The sequence below is a fragment of the Apodemus sylvaticus genome, chromosome 7 (assembly GCF_947179515.1).
Source record: "Apodemus sylvaticus chromosome 7, mApoSyl1.1, whole genome shotgun sequence".
Classification (NCBI taxonomy): domain Eukaryota; kingdom Metazoa; phylum Chordata; class Mammalia; order Rodentia; family Muridae; genus Apodemus; species Apodemus sylvaticus.
The window spans coordinates 86,534,967-86,549,786 of NC_067478.1; the positions used below are offsets into that span (position 1 = coordinate 86,534,967).

Here is a 14,820-nt window from a genome sequence, read left to right on the forward strand (position 1 = left end):
TCTGACATCACTGATGTGTGCACAGAATGACCTCAGACTCGTTCTAGGCCCTTGTTCCTTTCCATCTGCTGTTCTCAGTCTCTAGCATTCCAAAACCTCAATTCTCCCTTCCTCTTCTGACCACAGGCCCCATCATTCCGCATCCAGTCACGAGTCCAATCTGCAACTCTATCTAGAAAACATTGTGCCTGACATCAAAGGTCACCTGGCCAAAGGGATTTGATCCAGTGAGTGAGTGGGTCTAGGGAGGAGGTTCAATGGGCTGAGAGCTTGCTGTCCAAAGCGTGAGGGCCAGAGCTTGCAGCCCCAGCACCCACAGGAAAGCTGGTTATGGCAATGCATATCAGCAAGCTCAATGCTGGGGTAAAGATAGCTGGACCCTCTGGGCTCACTGCCCGGCTTCCCAGGCTAGACAGATGGTAAGATCCGGGTTCCATGAGGGACCTCGTCGTAGAAATTAAGGAGGGAAACAGCAGAGGATGACCTCTGGTGTCCACATTACACACACACACACACACACACACACACACACACACACACAGAGAGAGAGAGAGAGAGACAGAGAGACAGAGAGACAGAGAGACAGAGACAGACAGACTGAGAGACGTAAAGTAGGGATGTGGGAACAAGGGTCTAAGAAAAGAGGGTGTCTGGGGAACCTATGAAAAGTGGGCATCTAGCAATCAGGAAGGGAGGGGGCCTTCCAAATTGAAGGTAAGCAAAGCAAGGTCTCAGGCAATGCTGGTCCCCAGGTAGCACCCGGTGGGAACCAGCTCCAGAGACACTCCCTCCACCTCTTTCTTTTCTCTGTGTCCCCCCCTTCTCTCTCTCTCTCTCTCTCTCTCTCACACACATCTGTCTCTTTTGACTTCCACACTGCTTTTCACCTCTCTGCTGGTGTCTCTTAGCCACCTTGGTCGCCTGAGTGTCTGCTTTTCTTCCTCCTCAACTGTATTTGCATCTGAGGTCTTAAGAGATTGAAGGCTTGCTACCACCGATACCACCTAGACCTTGCACCTTTGAGCAGCTGTGTCCCCCAACACTCTACAGACCAGACAGGGAGTGTGTGGGGCACCTTGGATTCCCTATTACCTCTGTTCTTTGGTGAGGGCTCCGATAATTTATACCTCCTGTTGGCTATGGCTATATGTTGTCATAACCTGGGTCATTTCCTCATTTAATATTGTCCATAAACACTAATAAAACTGCCGGAGAGACTTGGGTTTAGAAGGTGCGGGACGGAGCCTGCATTGGGCATGGGCAGAAGGTGAGGGTATTGGGTAATGGTCTAAGAACTCAGTCAGGGCAGAGCCTGGGCTGCATTGTCTGAATGTTGTGTTTTCTTCCCTAATCCCGCTTTTGCCCTGGCTACAGTGTGTCAGATCCTCCCCAAGGGAGTGGTCGCTGTCCTGGGACCATCGTCCAGCCCAGCCTCCAGCTCCATCATCAGCAACATCTGTGGAGAGAAGGAGGTGAGTATGAGGCTGATTTGGGGATGGGGCCTGTAGACTGCATCCTTGAAAGCAGGAAGAGCCAAAGAGGCCATGCTGTTAATGACATCATCAAGGCAAATGTGAGGTAGAATGGCCCCTGGGGGAACATGTCCTTTTCCCAAGAGATGGGAAGATGGGAAACATTTGACCAAAGGATTTCCAAGCTAAGCTCAATGCATTAGGGCCCAGGATGGGGCAGTGCCTGCAGTGGCCTGCCTGTGATGCAGAGATGGAGGCTCGAAGTCTGGCAGGGGGCTAAGGGAGCAGGGGTCTGAAGTCTGCGCCGTTGGTGTAGGCAGTGTATTGGTGCTCTGTTCCATGGGATTCTGGGAAAGAATGCCTTGGGAGGAAGAAGCCTCTGCTCCGTTTTATTGCGAGAATAAACTGTGAAAGCCTTTGCTTTCTACGTGGATGGGGAAGAGATTTTATTTTGTTTCCCTCATTCACTAGTTCCTGCATTTGCTCTTCCAAGCGATGAGATGTTGGGCTTCAGGTATGACCTCTGACTGGAGGCCATTTCCTCTGGTTCCAGTTCATGGGACAAAAACATGATGGGAGACAGGTCTCCTAGCAACTTGAGCTTTAGAGAGCCTGCCGACTGTGGGCATCACCGTGGGTCCTTTTTAGAAGCTGCCGGTCTTTCACCTGCAAATATATACCCAGAAGACAGTGGGCAAGAGGACAACACTCTTCCACCCCTCCCCCACCCGTACACCCCCCTCACCCCTATACCCCCATGCTCCCCACATTGCCACATTCCCACACCACCCATCCCCGACCCCTCCCATCGCCCCACCCCTGCCCTGCACCAGCCTCCCTTTGTCCCAAAGCCTTTCTGGACCAGTATGTAGGAAGCAGATGGAGCATGGGGAGGCAGAGCCATCTCCCACTGGTGCTGGAGACCTGAGGCTTGACTTTCGAGCAGCGTCTGATGCTGGAAATGTCCAAGTGCCCTTTCAGAGAAGGCCTAACATCCCCACAGCAAACCACCCTTACCAAAGTTGGGGAATCACAGACAGGCTTCTGCCTACCCAGCTTCCTGGACCTGACTCCTTGATACCGTGGTCAGGGTTTGAGTAGGCCCTGGTTCACTAACCCCCCGCCCCTCCTCAGAGCTGTTATGTTTAAGCATTTTATGGCCCTCGCCACACCTGTCCCAAGCCTGGCTTTGCTTCTCACAGAGGTTCAGAAGTGCCCCCCTCCCATGCTCAGTTACCCTGGAAGATGCTTCTTAGGCAAGCTCAGACCACAAAGCAACTTCTGTCCTGCCACAGCAGCGTGTCACGGGCTCAGCCAGGAGCTGACGTTTAATTTAAATCTCTCTCCTCGCTGTGCTTCAGGTCACAGTCAAGTGTGGCAGGTTGTTACTCCAGCCGCGGCTCTGCTCCTCACCCAGCTAGGTTGCCAGCATTTGTGCCCCCACATTCTTTGGCTGATTCCTTTTGCTTTCTGTTCTCTCCCTTTCCCCACCACACTCCCTTCACTGCCCCTTGCTATCCTTCCGCAGCCCCCAACTCCAGAAGAGCCCTGTCTCGGAGCTGGAGCTGTTTTACATTGGCTTGCGAGACCCTCCACAGTGTGGCCTTTCAGGACAGAGGCCACGGGAGCGTCTGATTTACAGCGTCCCCCACAGTCCAACCAGAAGGCACTGGCCAGACAGCAAGACAGCAGCCAGGCAGTTACCCGCACCCCCACCCCTGTCTGGTCATGTTCTTTCCAGAGCGACCTTGCCTGCCACTCAGATTATGCATTTTGGTTAATATTTTATGAGGCCTGACTCTGAGGAAAAGCCATGGAGTCCTCGCCATTGGGCTCCAGCCCTTTAAACGCTGCTAATATTTCTGAGACCCCCATGGCTGGCTGCTTCCTGCCTCCTGCTCTCCCCTCAGCTCCACTGTGGTGACTTCCTGGGACAAATTTGCAATCCTGAATCAATTGTGGATTGATTTTTCTCCAAGAGAGAGAGAGCAAACCAGCAGGGTGAGGCCTAGCTACCCTTGCCCAGGCCACAGAGAAATCGGCTGCCTCCCCAGCAGCCTTCCAGAGAGCCCCCAATAGTGATTGAATGCTTGCTACCATCCTGGAAAGACCGCTCCACCCTCTCCCTCACACAGTTTAAAGGGCCTCTGGAAACTTCTACACTTAGAGAGTGAGGAAGGGAGGGAAGCGAGGCATTGTCCAGGCACTGACTGCATGCTGATTTGCTCTTGACACAGAATCACATTCTCTCTTCTTGGACTCTCAGAAACACCAGAGGTCCACTCTGTTTTGATGAAGGTTAGCCAGGTTAAATGGTTTACTCCTGAATCACACAGTAGAACCTAGAGGCAAAACAGTCTGTAGATTCCAAAAACCACGTACGTAGCCTTCTCCTTGAAGGACGCCTCCTCAAATCCAGGGCTGGGAGCTGTGAACAAATCAGTGTCTCTAAGGGCTCCTCACCCCGGGGGAGCTGATGGGCAGAGCTCTTTTGGCCAGCTGCTGCTGCAGCTCAGGGGGTTGCCAGTCACACAGGGGGGAGTCAGGTCAGAGACTCCAAGGTCTGGATCTGAATGAGCCAGGGCACCTGGCCGTCTCCAGCCATGGAGATTTGTCACCCCTCCTGCCTTCAAGGTGTGTACCTTACTTGCTTTAGAGCGGCTGTGTGGGATACAAAACGCAGGCAGGAGGACAGGCCCCGATGAAATGCACCTTGTCAGCTCTGATCTCGAGAGCCACCCTCCATACTACTGGCTCTTGTCAATTCCACACCATGCAGTCCCTGCTGGGGAAAAAATATGGTTGTGTTCTGTCCATGGTTCAGGGGCTAAGCCTCCTTGAATTCAGTAATTTTCTCTTTGGATTTTGCTAGATCTTTGCTCTCTTCCCATCTCGATTTCCAAAGAGCTCCTGGTTTCTGGCAGGCTTCTCTCTAAATCGTAAAAGCATAAGATGGTTAGAATCCTGTAGAGACCATCACAGCATCATCCCGGACCCCTGTAGCAGAGCCTCCGAGCAAAGCCAGGCAACAAACACTTCTGTGATCACATCTGACTAATCCATTCTAGAAGCCAAGCAACCCCATCATCAGGAAATTCCTCCTGCTGTCCACTTTCAATCTCACTTGCTTTCGCATCAGCACAGACTCACGCTCAGTGTCAGCTCTCCCAGCTCTGAGTACCAGAGAGGAGAGCGTCGGAATAAAATCAAGGCGGATGGCAGCTTATTACGATTTAACTTTCCTATTACCTACCAAATAGCTTAAGCTGTCAATACAGCCACCACTGGTGCCTCTTAATATCTCTTTCCCAGCAAAGAGAAGGAACATGGCATCTTCTAGAAACATCACTGGTAGATGTGATGGGAAGCCAGCACTGCTCTGATGAACCCAGGGCAGGTGTTTATCCATCCGGCTCCATCCAGAGGTTCTGAATGCTCCCCAGGAATATTGGGGTCTACCCCCTGCCCCTGGGATTTGCCCAGGAAGCTTTCTGGGAATTCTGTATAGCAGCTATGTACTGAAAGCCTCCTGTCTAACCTATAGGGAAGGGTGTGTCTCTTCTTGCCATCTCTGCTCCAATATATTAACCATAGATAATATACTGTAAGGACTTCCAGCGTGATCACACTCTTATACTACGGAGAGTATACGGAGAGAGAGAACAAGGGTGGCTTGTTCTGGGTCTTGACAAGGACACCACCGTGTCATGTACTCCTGCTTGCTGCTTTTCCCTTGGTGTGTGTCAAAGGTGTGAAGCAAAAGAAGACCCGCTCAGGCCCAGCCTGGGCCACCCATCCTGCTTTAGATCTCCCCGCCATTCTGGATCTGGATGCTGTTTTGCTCTCCTCGCCAGGTTCCTCATTTCAAAGTGGCCCCAGAGGAATTTGTCAGGTTCCAACTCCAGAGATTCACGACCCTGAACCTTCACCCCAGCAACACCGACATCAGTGTGGCTGTGGCTGGGATCCTGAACTTCTTCAACTGCACCACCGCCTGCCTCATCTGTGCCAAAGCAGAATGTACGTATTCCCAGGCTAGCTCCGTGTCCAGACAGGCTGCTCTGGTTCATTCCTGCTAGGCTATGGGCACCCAGGTTTGCAATGACCCAGGGAGGAGGTATCCCTAGGATCCTAAGGATCCTAGTCTGACTACAAACAGTTGCATATCTCTCTCTCTCTCTCTCTCTCTCTCTCTCTCTCTCTCTCTCTCTCTCTCTCTCTCCCTCTCTGTCTGTATGTGTAAAAGAGAAGCAGTGCCCATGAGCACCCTTTGGCATGGAACTAGGTTGCAGGGAAACTGGCCAACTGCCAAGTCTTTTTGTATCTGCAAACTCAATTCCCACATTTTCAGCCTCATTGTTAAGGAGATACAAAGAGAGAGGGAGAGAGAGGTGGGAATACAAAATTGAATGCATTTGTACTTGATGAGCTGAAGAGTATCTTCCCCCGGAGAGCAGGTTTTGCTGATGGAATAAGGTCCAAGGTCAATCCCTGATAAAGCATCTTCTTTTCTCTTTCTGCAAACACAGGCTTGGAAATGCATTTTCTGTGTCTCTCACACAATTTGAGACGTAAATTCAGTGTTTATGAGATTTAAGCTAATTTGAGTCAGCAAACATGTGTGTTCATGTAGTCTGGGTGGCATCTGTATCCCTGCTTGTTGTCGGTTAGAGGGTGGCCGCTGGTGTGTACTGGTGGCCTGTGCTTGAAGCTAGCCTGTCACCTGCACAGGGGAGCTGAGCAAGTTATTCTGACCCTGTAGGTCGTCATGGGCTGTGCTCATTTGTGGAGGTGTGTTCTCTTCTGCCGTGACCTGTCTTGGACTTGTCTGAGCTGCTCTGGACAAGGCCTCCCTCTATCCTTGAATCCAAGTACTATCTAAAAACAAAAGCACAAGACAGGTCAGATATACCCACTGCAGCAGACACACCTTCGCCTTTGACTGCCTCCACACATGCACTTTGTATCCATTCTCCAGCTTTCCTGACTGTTTGCTCAACAAAATCTGCTCTCCTGTGTGTTCTAGCTGTACCTAATCATTACAACCAGACAGGGGTTGGAAATGCATAGCAACCCCCATGTCCAAGTTGAGGAGGTTGAGACTCAGAGGTCAAGTGACTCACTCACAGTCTAAACCTTATGCAGCAGAACCACACAGGTCTTCTCCAGACAGCCCAAGCTCTTTCAGAGCCCAAAGTGGATACAAAAGGAGAATGGCCACTGCCTGCATTGTGAGCTGTCCCCTGAGAAACTGTGCTAAGTGTCAGGTGAGCACTGTGACTCGTGGGAGGAGATTCTCTGAGCCCAGGGATGCCCAGGAAAGGTTTCCAGGCTTAGATGGGGCCTTCAGATCAAGCTGGAAATATTCAAAAGACTTAGGTTCATAGGGAAGAGAGATGCAGGCCAAGGGAGGGCAAAGAAAAAAAGAGAGACTGGTTAAGAATGGATATTGATAGGAGCTGGGAGCAGGTTGAAAAGGGAAATCCAAAGCCCTGGGTGACTAGTAAGGGAGTGTAGACTTGGGTGCTGCATTCATTGAGGGACTGTGGAGATCTCTTCCCTGAGGAACGGCCTCAGCAGAGTGGTCATTGTAATGTTGGGTTCACCATTAAGGAACAACTAATTTGAGTAGATGAAAGTGAGGCCAGGCAAGTTGGGACCTGAGTTAGATTTATAAGGAGCTGAAGACCCTCAGACCTGGAGAGACCAGCCTGGTTCCGAAGGGTTCTGTGAAGGCTCACAGGTGGGTCACATGCAGGAACACACCAGCCCCTCTCACTGTCAGTCAACATGGGCACTGAAGCAGTTAATCCAAGAAAGTGGCTTTGGAGGGAACGGGGTGTGTTCTCAGGCTGGGGGCTCTCCGAAGGGCTTCAGCAAGTGCCGAGCAAACAGAGACCACATCCCTTCAGTACAATAGAGGCAAGAGAACTCCAGAGAATAGTTGACCTTGTCCAGAGTCCTATAGCTAGTAAGTGGGAGAGTTGAGGTTTAAACCCAGGTTTCCTGGAAAGTAACTAAGGCGTGTCACCGACATTTCCTTTGCATATGTCACACTGGGTTCCTCTGGATCTAGGATGACCTGTGCAAGAGTCTCAAGTCACTTTTCACTATTTAAATTTAAAGTCTGAATTAGGTAAAATGAAATTTTCAGAGTTGGGTGTGGTGGTGTGCCTCTGTAACCTTAGCCCTTGGGAAGCTGAGACTGAGACTGAGACTGAGATGGGGGTGGGGGTGGGGGACGGGGGGATTGCTGTAGACGGAAGCCTTCATAGGCCACAAAGCAAGAAAAAACAAACAAATAAAAAGTATACAATAAGATACATTTACACTAAAAATTAAAACCCCTCAGTCTCACCAGCATCACTTCAGGTGTTCAGCTGTCTCTTGCAACCACCGGCCACCAACTAGCAAGCGCTGACACAGAACATCTGAACGCTGTGGAAAGCTCTCTTGGCAGCATTGTTTTGATGTGAATGAGCATGGGCACAGAGTTTGTGGTTATAAAAGGAGATAGATGAATAGAGGATGAGCCTTCATTCTCTTTCTCCCTTGTGGCAACTCACACTTCCACTTGGCATGGACATTCTGAGATGCCCCTGCCTCTCCAAATAGTCTCCCACATGCCTCACAAAGATCTGGGTGTCCACAGGATGCTCATATTTGATAGGATGTGGTTGGAAGGTGCTCTATTTCTACCCTCTGTACATAGTGCTCTATTTCTACCCTCATCATCAATGGGCAATGTCCCAGAATCGAGCCCCTTCCCCATTCTGGGAATTGATTGCCACAAGGCCACTCTAACAGGACTTGCACAGTGGGACCTTTAAGAGATAGAGGAAAAGGCAGTCTGAAATATCTGGAGGCAAAAGTTCTCCCAAAGTCTGCCTCAGTGCTGGTTAACAAGAGCTCACAAGAGCTTCAGGAAATTCTTTCTTGTGTCTAAGCCACGATCCATGTTGCTTACAAACTGAGCCTGTCTCTCTCCTCTAGCTCTTATGGGGTTTGGGGAGGTCTGTGGCTCAGGTGTATGTGAAACATGGAGTCTGCACTCAGTACTTGGATGGGTACTGCAGCCTCCCAGATCTTTCCATCAGAATCCTGGCACTCCCTCCTCTCCTCAGTCTTGCCAGAGTGGAGAAAACAGCATTGGGTGGTTTGTTCTGTTTTGTTGTTTTAAAGGGACTTTAAGGTCATATCACGGCAAAGCCGGGACTCTTCTGCGGGTCCTCCTCGCTCACTCTGGGCCTTACCGCTCAGTGTCTCATCCTCCTTCACCCCAGCTCTATGCACACAGCCCCAGGGCAGCAGCTTGAGTGTGGCCTCTGCCTGGTCGGAATGGAGACTTCTGGAGCAGAGGTCCCTACCTTCCTGGAAAAGAGGGGACGTGTGGCTGAGTACGCCCCAGGGCCTAGATGATGGAGGATATCCGGACACAGGCTCAAGGCCTCTTCAGCCATAGCATAATGTGCTTAGAGAATTCATTAGGTTGCTTCGACTTCTGTCCCCACCCACCCACCCGGCCAGGGGAAGGAAGGTGGGGCAGCCAGGAGGAGTTCAAGGGCAGAGAAGATTAAAAATCTAATCAGAGGCTGAGGAAATGAGGGGCTGCAGGGAAATGTGTCTCCGAGCTCTGGATGAGACCGTCTTCCATCTTCCTTATTAATACTGGGCCAAGAGACACTGAGGGTGGAATTAGGAGGGGAATCTAATTCTATTTCTCCACCTCAGAATCACATAACGGGGATCATTCCATGGGGATCTGACTACGTATGCTCCTGTTTCCCAGAAGGAGTTTTTATTTTAATAAGCAGGTTTGGGACCAAGCAGAGATACACGGTGAATTACATTACCTTTTTTTAATGAGAAAAAAAAAGTCAGAAAGTCTCTAAGTTTTATTTCTAAAAAGGTTGAGGAGATGTCATGAGTGTCCCTGCCAAGGCTCTCCTAGTTATCCCCACAGAACCCAAAGGAGTCGGCTCTGTGAGGGCTTCCAAGGAGAGCTGTGGGCCCCACAATGGCTATGGAAACACACGTGTCGTGATCATAGGAGGAAGTGTTCTCTAAGAGAAAGGCGGGGTGGTGGTGTGAAAGAGAACAGTCCTGGGGATGAAGAAATGACTGTGAGTGAAGTACTTGGCACACAACCGTGGGGACTCAGGTCTAGATTCTCATAGAAGCCACATAACACCTAGTCAGTGGTAAATAGTTGCAATCTCAATCCTGGAGGAGCAGAAACAGGAGGCTCCTTGGCCAGCAGTCTAGCCAAATCGCTGAGCTCCAGTTTTAGAGAGGCTCTGTCCTAAAAAACAAGGACAATGATTGAGGGGCATCAAAAATCAACCTCTGGCCTCTACTTGAAAGCATATGCATACACACACACACACACACACACACACCCGGGCAGGGAAGAAGAGAGAGAACCCCTTACTGCTGTAACGCAGAGGAGCTGTTTGATACTCAGCAGACACTCTGCCTTTCTGAGCCGTTCTTTTCTGTTGCTGGAGATGATAAAGCCCATTGAGGTGATTGGGTGGGAAGGTCCCGCACCCAGAGGATGATGCACATTTGATTACTATTGTTGTCCCGGCAACACAATGTCCCCCTGCTGACAAGGTGGGAGCCAAGCAGGGGACATTATGGCTTGCTACCCAGCATGCTTTCAATGAGTATTTGATGCAGTGGTGGGCCTTCTCTGTGAGCTGTTGTGAGAAGCCTCTTGCTTATAATGTTCTAGACTTAACCATGAGCCTACAGGCTGATCTTGGAAGGGGACAATGACTCCATAACCTGGTGACATTTACTGTGTACTGAGCACTGCACCGAGCGTGTTTATATTATCTTAACCTTAAGTTCTCAGGTCCTGGGTTTGATCCTAGATGTTACCCAGAACATTTAAATCCTACAATTTAAACCAGAGAAGTGAAGATGACCATTTCTGACGGGTTCTGTTATCAGTATTATTATCTGCAGGAAGAAAAGAGAGGTGACATCCAATTTCATTATCTGCAGGAAGAAAGGAGAGGTGACATCCAATTTCAAGGTCACATGGTTCTCATCTCCCTTGGCCTTGCTTACTCCTCTGATCTGTATAGGAGAGACAGGGTGAGGACTACCTTGTCCTACGTGTGGGGAGCACGGAGACCTCCCCCATGTGAGTGGTGCAGCTGGAGGCCAGGCGCTGGAGCTTAACAGCTGTGCTTGGTCCACAGCTGCCCAGACCTCTGTCTCTGTGGACTTCTTCCCTTCCACCTCAGCTCCACAGCTTTCTCCACCCTCCTTGTTCCTGAGGCCAGGCTCAGGTGTGAGATGGGACAGAACAGGACGGAAGCTTGTGAAAGGCATTGTTCCCACACTTGAATCTGAATCGTGCCCCTCACCTCGCAGTGACCAGTCAGTCCCTCTGCACGCTCACCTTCTCTGGTCAGACTCAGTTTCTCCAGCTAGGTAGGGTGGCACTCAGGACATTGAAGAAGGGTGTTGAGCTTGAGACCATCCCGGGTTACATAAGTAAAAGACCGAGTCTCCCAACTGACCATCTCCTTGCAAAAAAGAAAAAAAAATTAATTGGTGCCACGGACATTTGACAGCCATGCAACCTGGGTTTGACATTCGGCAAGGGAAGAAAAATGAGCACTCAGCAGGGTCAAGGGCGCCAGGCAGCACGCATGTCACACTCATTTAATGTATTACATCCTCCCCAAGGTCCTCCCCAAGGTCCTCCCCAAGGTCGGTCCCTCAGCGTTAGCTGATTCCTCCAGGACTTCACAGAGCTTCCCTCCCTGGCAAGAGAGCACTTCCCACAGCCGAGTGCTGAGTGCTGCACTGAGGGAGTCAGCTAGAGGAGGGAGGGACCAGGGAAGGGGGCTTAGAGAGGGCCAGCCCGACTAGATACTGTTGTGGGCTTTCCTCTTTGAGATGGGTCATGGGATGGCCTCAGACTCACTATGTAGCCAAAGATAACCTTGAACTTTCCGACCTTCCTGGCCCTAACAACTGATTGCTGGGCTCATGGCCTGAGATCCTTTCCTCAGTTTCTAGGACGCTGGAGGTCGAAGCCAGGAAAGGAATCCTGCACAGTGGGCAAGCGCTCACCCAACTGAGCTACTCCCCAGCAGCCTGATGTAGACATTTACTGTAGTGTGTGTGTGTGTGTGTGTGTGTGAGAGAGAGAGAGAGAGAGAGAAAGAGAGAGAGAGAGAGAGAGATCTGATTGTGGTAGCCAGACGTTGATGTTTTATGTCTTCCTCAGTCTATTTTGTCTTTACATTTTTTTGTTTATTATTTGTGTGTGTGTATGTGTGTGTATGAGAGACAGACAGACAGACAGACAGATCGACAGAGAGACACAGACAGAGAGAAACTTAGAGGAGATGGTTCTTTCCTTCTACCATGTAGGTCCAGGGATCAAACTCAAGCACCCTTGACAGATATTAGTCTCTCTCTCTCCCTGCCCCCCCTCACTCACTCTTGATTTGCCTCACTAAACTTGGCACTTCTTGAATCTTCTAAACTGGCTTGCCATGGAGGTGCCAAGCCCCACCTGTCTCCGAGTCTGCTCTTCACTGAGCACAGATTCACAAGCCCTTGCCACACCTTGCTTTTCAGAGTGTTGAGGATCCAAACGTAGGCCTCGATGCTGTACAGTAAGCACTCGAACCCTGAGCCATCGACGTAGACCCTGTATTTAGATTTTGATGTTGGATCATTGTGTCCCCTGCAGAGACAACATTCAAGCATCTCTGTCCCCGTCCTGTGTCAATAACCGACGCTAGATCCACTTTCACAGCCTTGATGACCTCCCTCTGGCCCCTGCCTTCTGCTTCTGGAAACCAGCCTATGCCCTTCCCCCTGCTCAGCTGCCTATCGGGCTCCACATTGATCCACTGTGGTCCTGATGGAGACTAATGGCTTCCCCGGGCTCCTCAGCCCAGCCTTGGCAGGCAGGCTGCTGCAGGGCCAGCATTCTGTCCCCATCCTACGAGGGAGAAAGTCTGGGGTGGGGATGATGGAACCCTGAAGGGAGAGCAGAGTTTAACCCCTGTGATGGCCCGTGCCTGGTAAATCCTTAGTTCTAGTAAGGGGGTGAGAAGGACACTGACCCAGGGGCACCAAGCAGTGCCCTCTGTCTCCCGAGGCCTGGAAACAAAAGTACGAACTTCTGGAACCTGCAAGATGGGTAACCACCAAGTATGACGGCCTGAGCTGGAAGCCCGGGATCCACACTGTGGGAAAAGCACTGGCTCCACAAAATGTTCTCTAACCTCCACATGAGTATGTGTATGCACATGTGTGGGACCTCTCTCTCTCATGCACATACATGCAAACACAAATACAAACTAATTTTAAAAGTTTTTTTGTTTCCTTTTGTTTGTTTGTTTTTAAAGAATCCTGTTTTAGACTTGCAGAATCAGAGGCTCCCTGCACTGGAAATGCATGGCTCTGTCTCTTTCTGCGTCCCTCCCATAGTTTAGTTCCCTGCAGAAGAGTCCCTTAGAGGGTCTTCCCAATGATGAGGATCTGAACTGCCACACATACAGCCCATTGCATCTCTAGGCAGTGAAAACAAGATGCTCCCCCCCCCCCCCCCGTGGGAGCAAGCCTCCCTCCCCGTGCCGTCCAACCCCTCACAGTCCTGAGGCTTCCCGGACCAAGTCCATCTTCTGATTGCCTTTCCCTTGTTTTCTCAGGCCACACCCCTTCCTTCTGTTAAGCTGCCTGCCTGGTGACAAGGTGACTGGTCTCCCCAGGCACTATTGTCCCCTGGCCTCAGTTTCGAACTCAGTCCGGTCCAAAAGTACAGTGTATCGGCCTTTCCTGGGGATGTGCAGAGGTCTCTGAAAGAGTTCCCTGGTTTTCCTGAGGGGAATCATTCAGGTATATAGTATTGTGTTTGGGTGGTCCCAACTTACAATGGTCTAACTTCCATTTTCCTAACTTTACCCTTGGCAGGAGCAATGTGCCCTCAGTGGAAAACGCTCTTAAGGGGCTTGGGAGATGGCTCAGTGGCTAAAGTTTACCACACAAGCAACAACACCCGAGCCTGGGTTTTCCAGCACCCACATAAAAACGTGAGAGCAGCGGCATGTTTTATAATCTTGGCACTAGGGAGGTAGAAACAGGAGAACCCCTGGGATCACTGGGCATAGGCCTAGCTGGATTGGTTCGCCTCTGATTCGGAGAGAAGCTCTGCCTGAAAAAACATAAAGCGGAAAGTGATTGTGGGAGACACCCGACACCGAGCCCCTTCCCACACCCGACATCGAGCCCCCTCCCACACCCGACATCGAGTCCCCTCCCACACCCTACATCGAGTCCCCTCCCACACCCGACATCGAGTCCCCTCCCACACCCGACATCGAGTCCCCTCCCACACCCGACATCGAGTCCCCTCCCACACCCGACATCGAGCTCCCTCCCACACCCGACATCGAGTCCCCTTCCATACTCGACATGACATCGAGCCCCCTCCCACACCCGACATGACATCGAGCTCCCTCCCACACCCGACGTCGAGCCCCTCCCACACCCGACATCGAGCCCCCTCCCGCCATCCCCACTCCACCCCCCACACTCATACCATGCTTGAAATTTTGATTTGGATATTAGGCCTCACTTTTTGGAAGTTGCTAAGCAGTGATAGTAAGTCATGTGATCACAAGGGGGAACCCCCCCACACCTGAGTGTGCAGTGTGTGGTGTTGCCAAGCCACAGTGTTCCAGGGCGGCAGTGTGTGCAGTGTGTTTTCCGATTAGGATAGCTCCAGCTGACAAGGGCCTTATCAGGATTGAAAATTCAGGGCACTATGTATGCTGGTAACTATTTTATATGATTTATCAGCAGGGGCTATGATTTAGGTGCTGGGTGGTTGCTCCTGTAAGTGTTGGGGGCAGGGAATGGGTAAAGACTTGAGAAAGGAGGGATGTCTTCAGGAGGAGAGGCAGGAAAGTGCAGAAAAGAGACAGCTAAGATTCGCAGAGGCCCTTCTGGGGGCCTGACACCTCCATGCTGCATAACCTTGCCCTGACCTCCCAGACATGGAGGCACAGTGGGCTGGGGACATTGCGCCACTAGCTCCCTTGCCGTGTTTGAGCCTCAATATTGTGCTCATTTTTTGGCCACTCCAGGTAGGGGAAGGGAGAATTTTCTGAGGGGTGATTGGGGGGTGGGTGCACACCTTTAGGGGTGCTCACTGCCCTTGTCCCTAGCTCTCTCCCTCTTTGCACACAGAGTATGGGGTGAAGCGGGGGCTGGTTTTCTTTAGAGTGTAGCAGAGCAGCCGAGGGGTCAGTGGTCACAGATGGATTGGAGCAGGGTCTCTGGTGTATCCGCTCTTTCCCCAGGAGCC

General features: G+C 51.0%; 1 protein-coding gene across 1 annotated transcript in view; it reads left to right on the forward strand.

The window, feature by feature from the left end:
* Grik4 (glutamate ionotropic receptor kainate type subunit 4) overlaps nucleotides 1-14,820 on the forward strand; it is a 436,861-nt gene that overhangs the window by 276,738 nt on the left and 145,303 nt on the right. Inside the window, exons 5-6 of the mRNA XM_052188602.1 lie at nucleotides 1,375-1,472; nucleotides 5,327-5,492. Coding sequence (XP_052044562.1) covers nucleotides 1,375-1,472; nucleotides 5,327-5,492 — 264 coding nt within the window. The remainder of the gene's footprint in view (nucleotides 1-1,374; nucleotides 1,473-5,326; nucleotides 5,493-14,820) is intronic.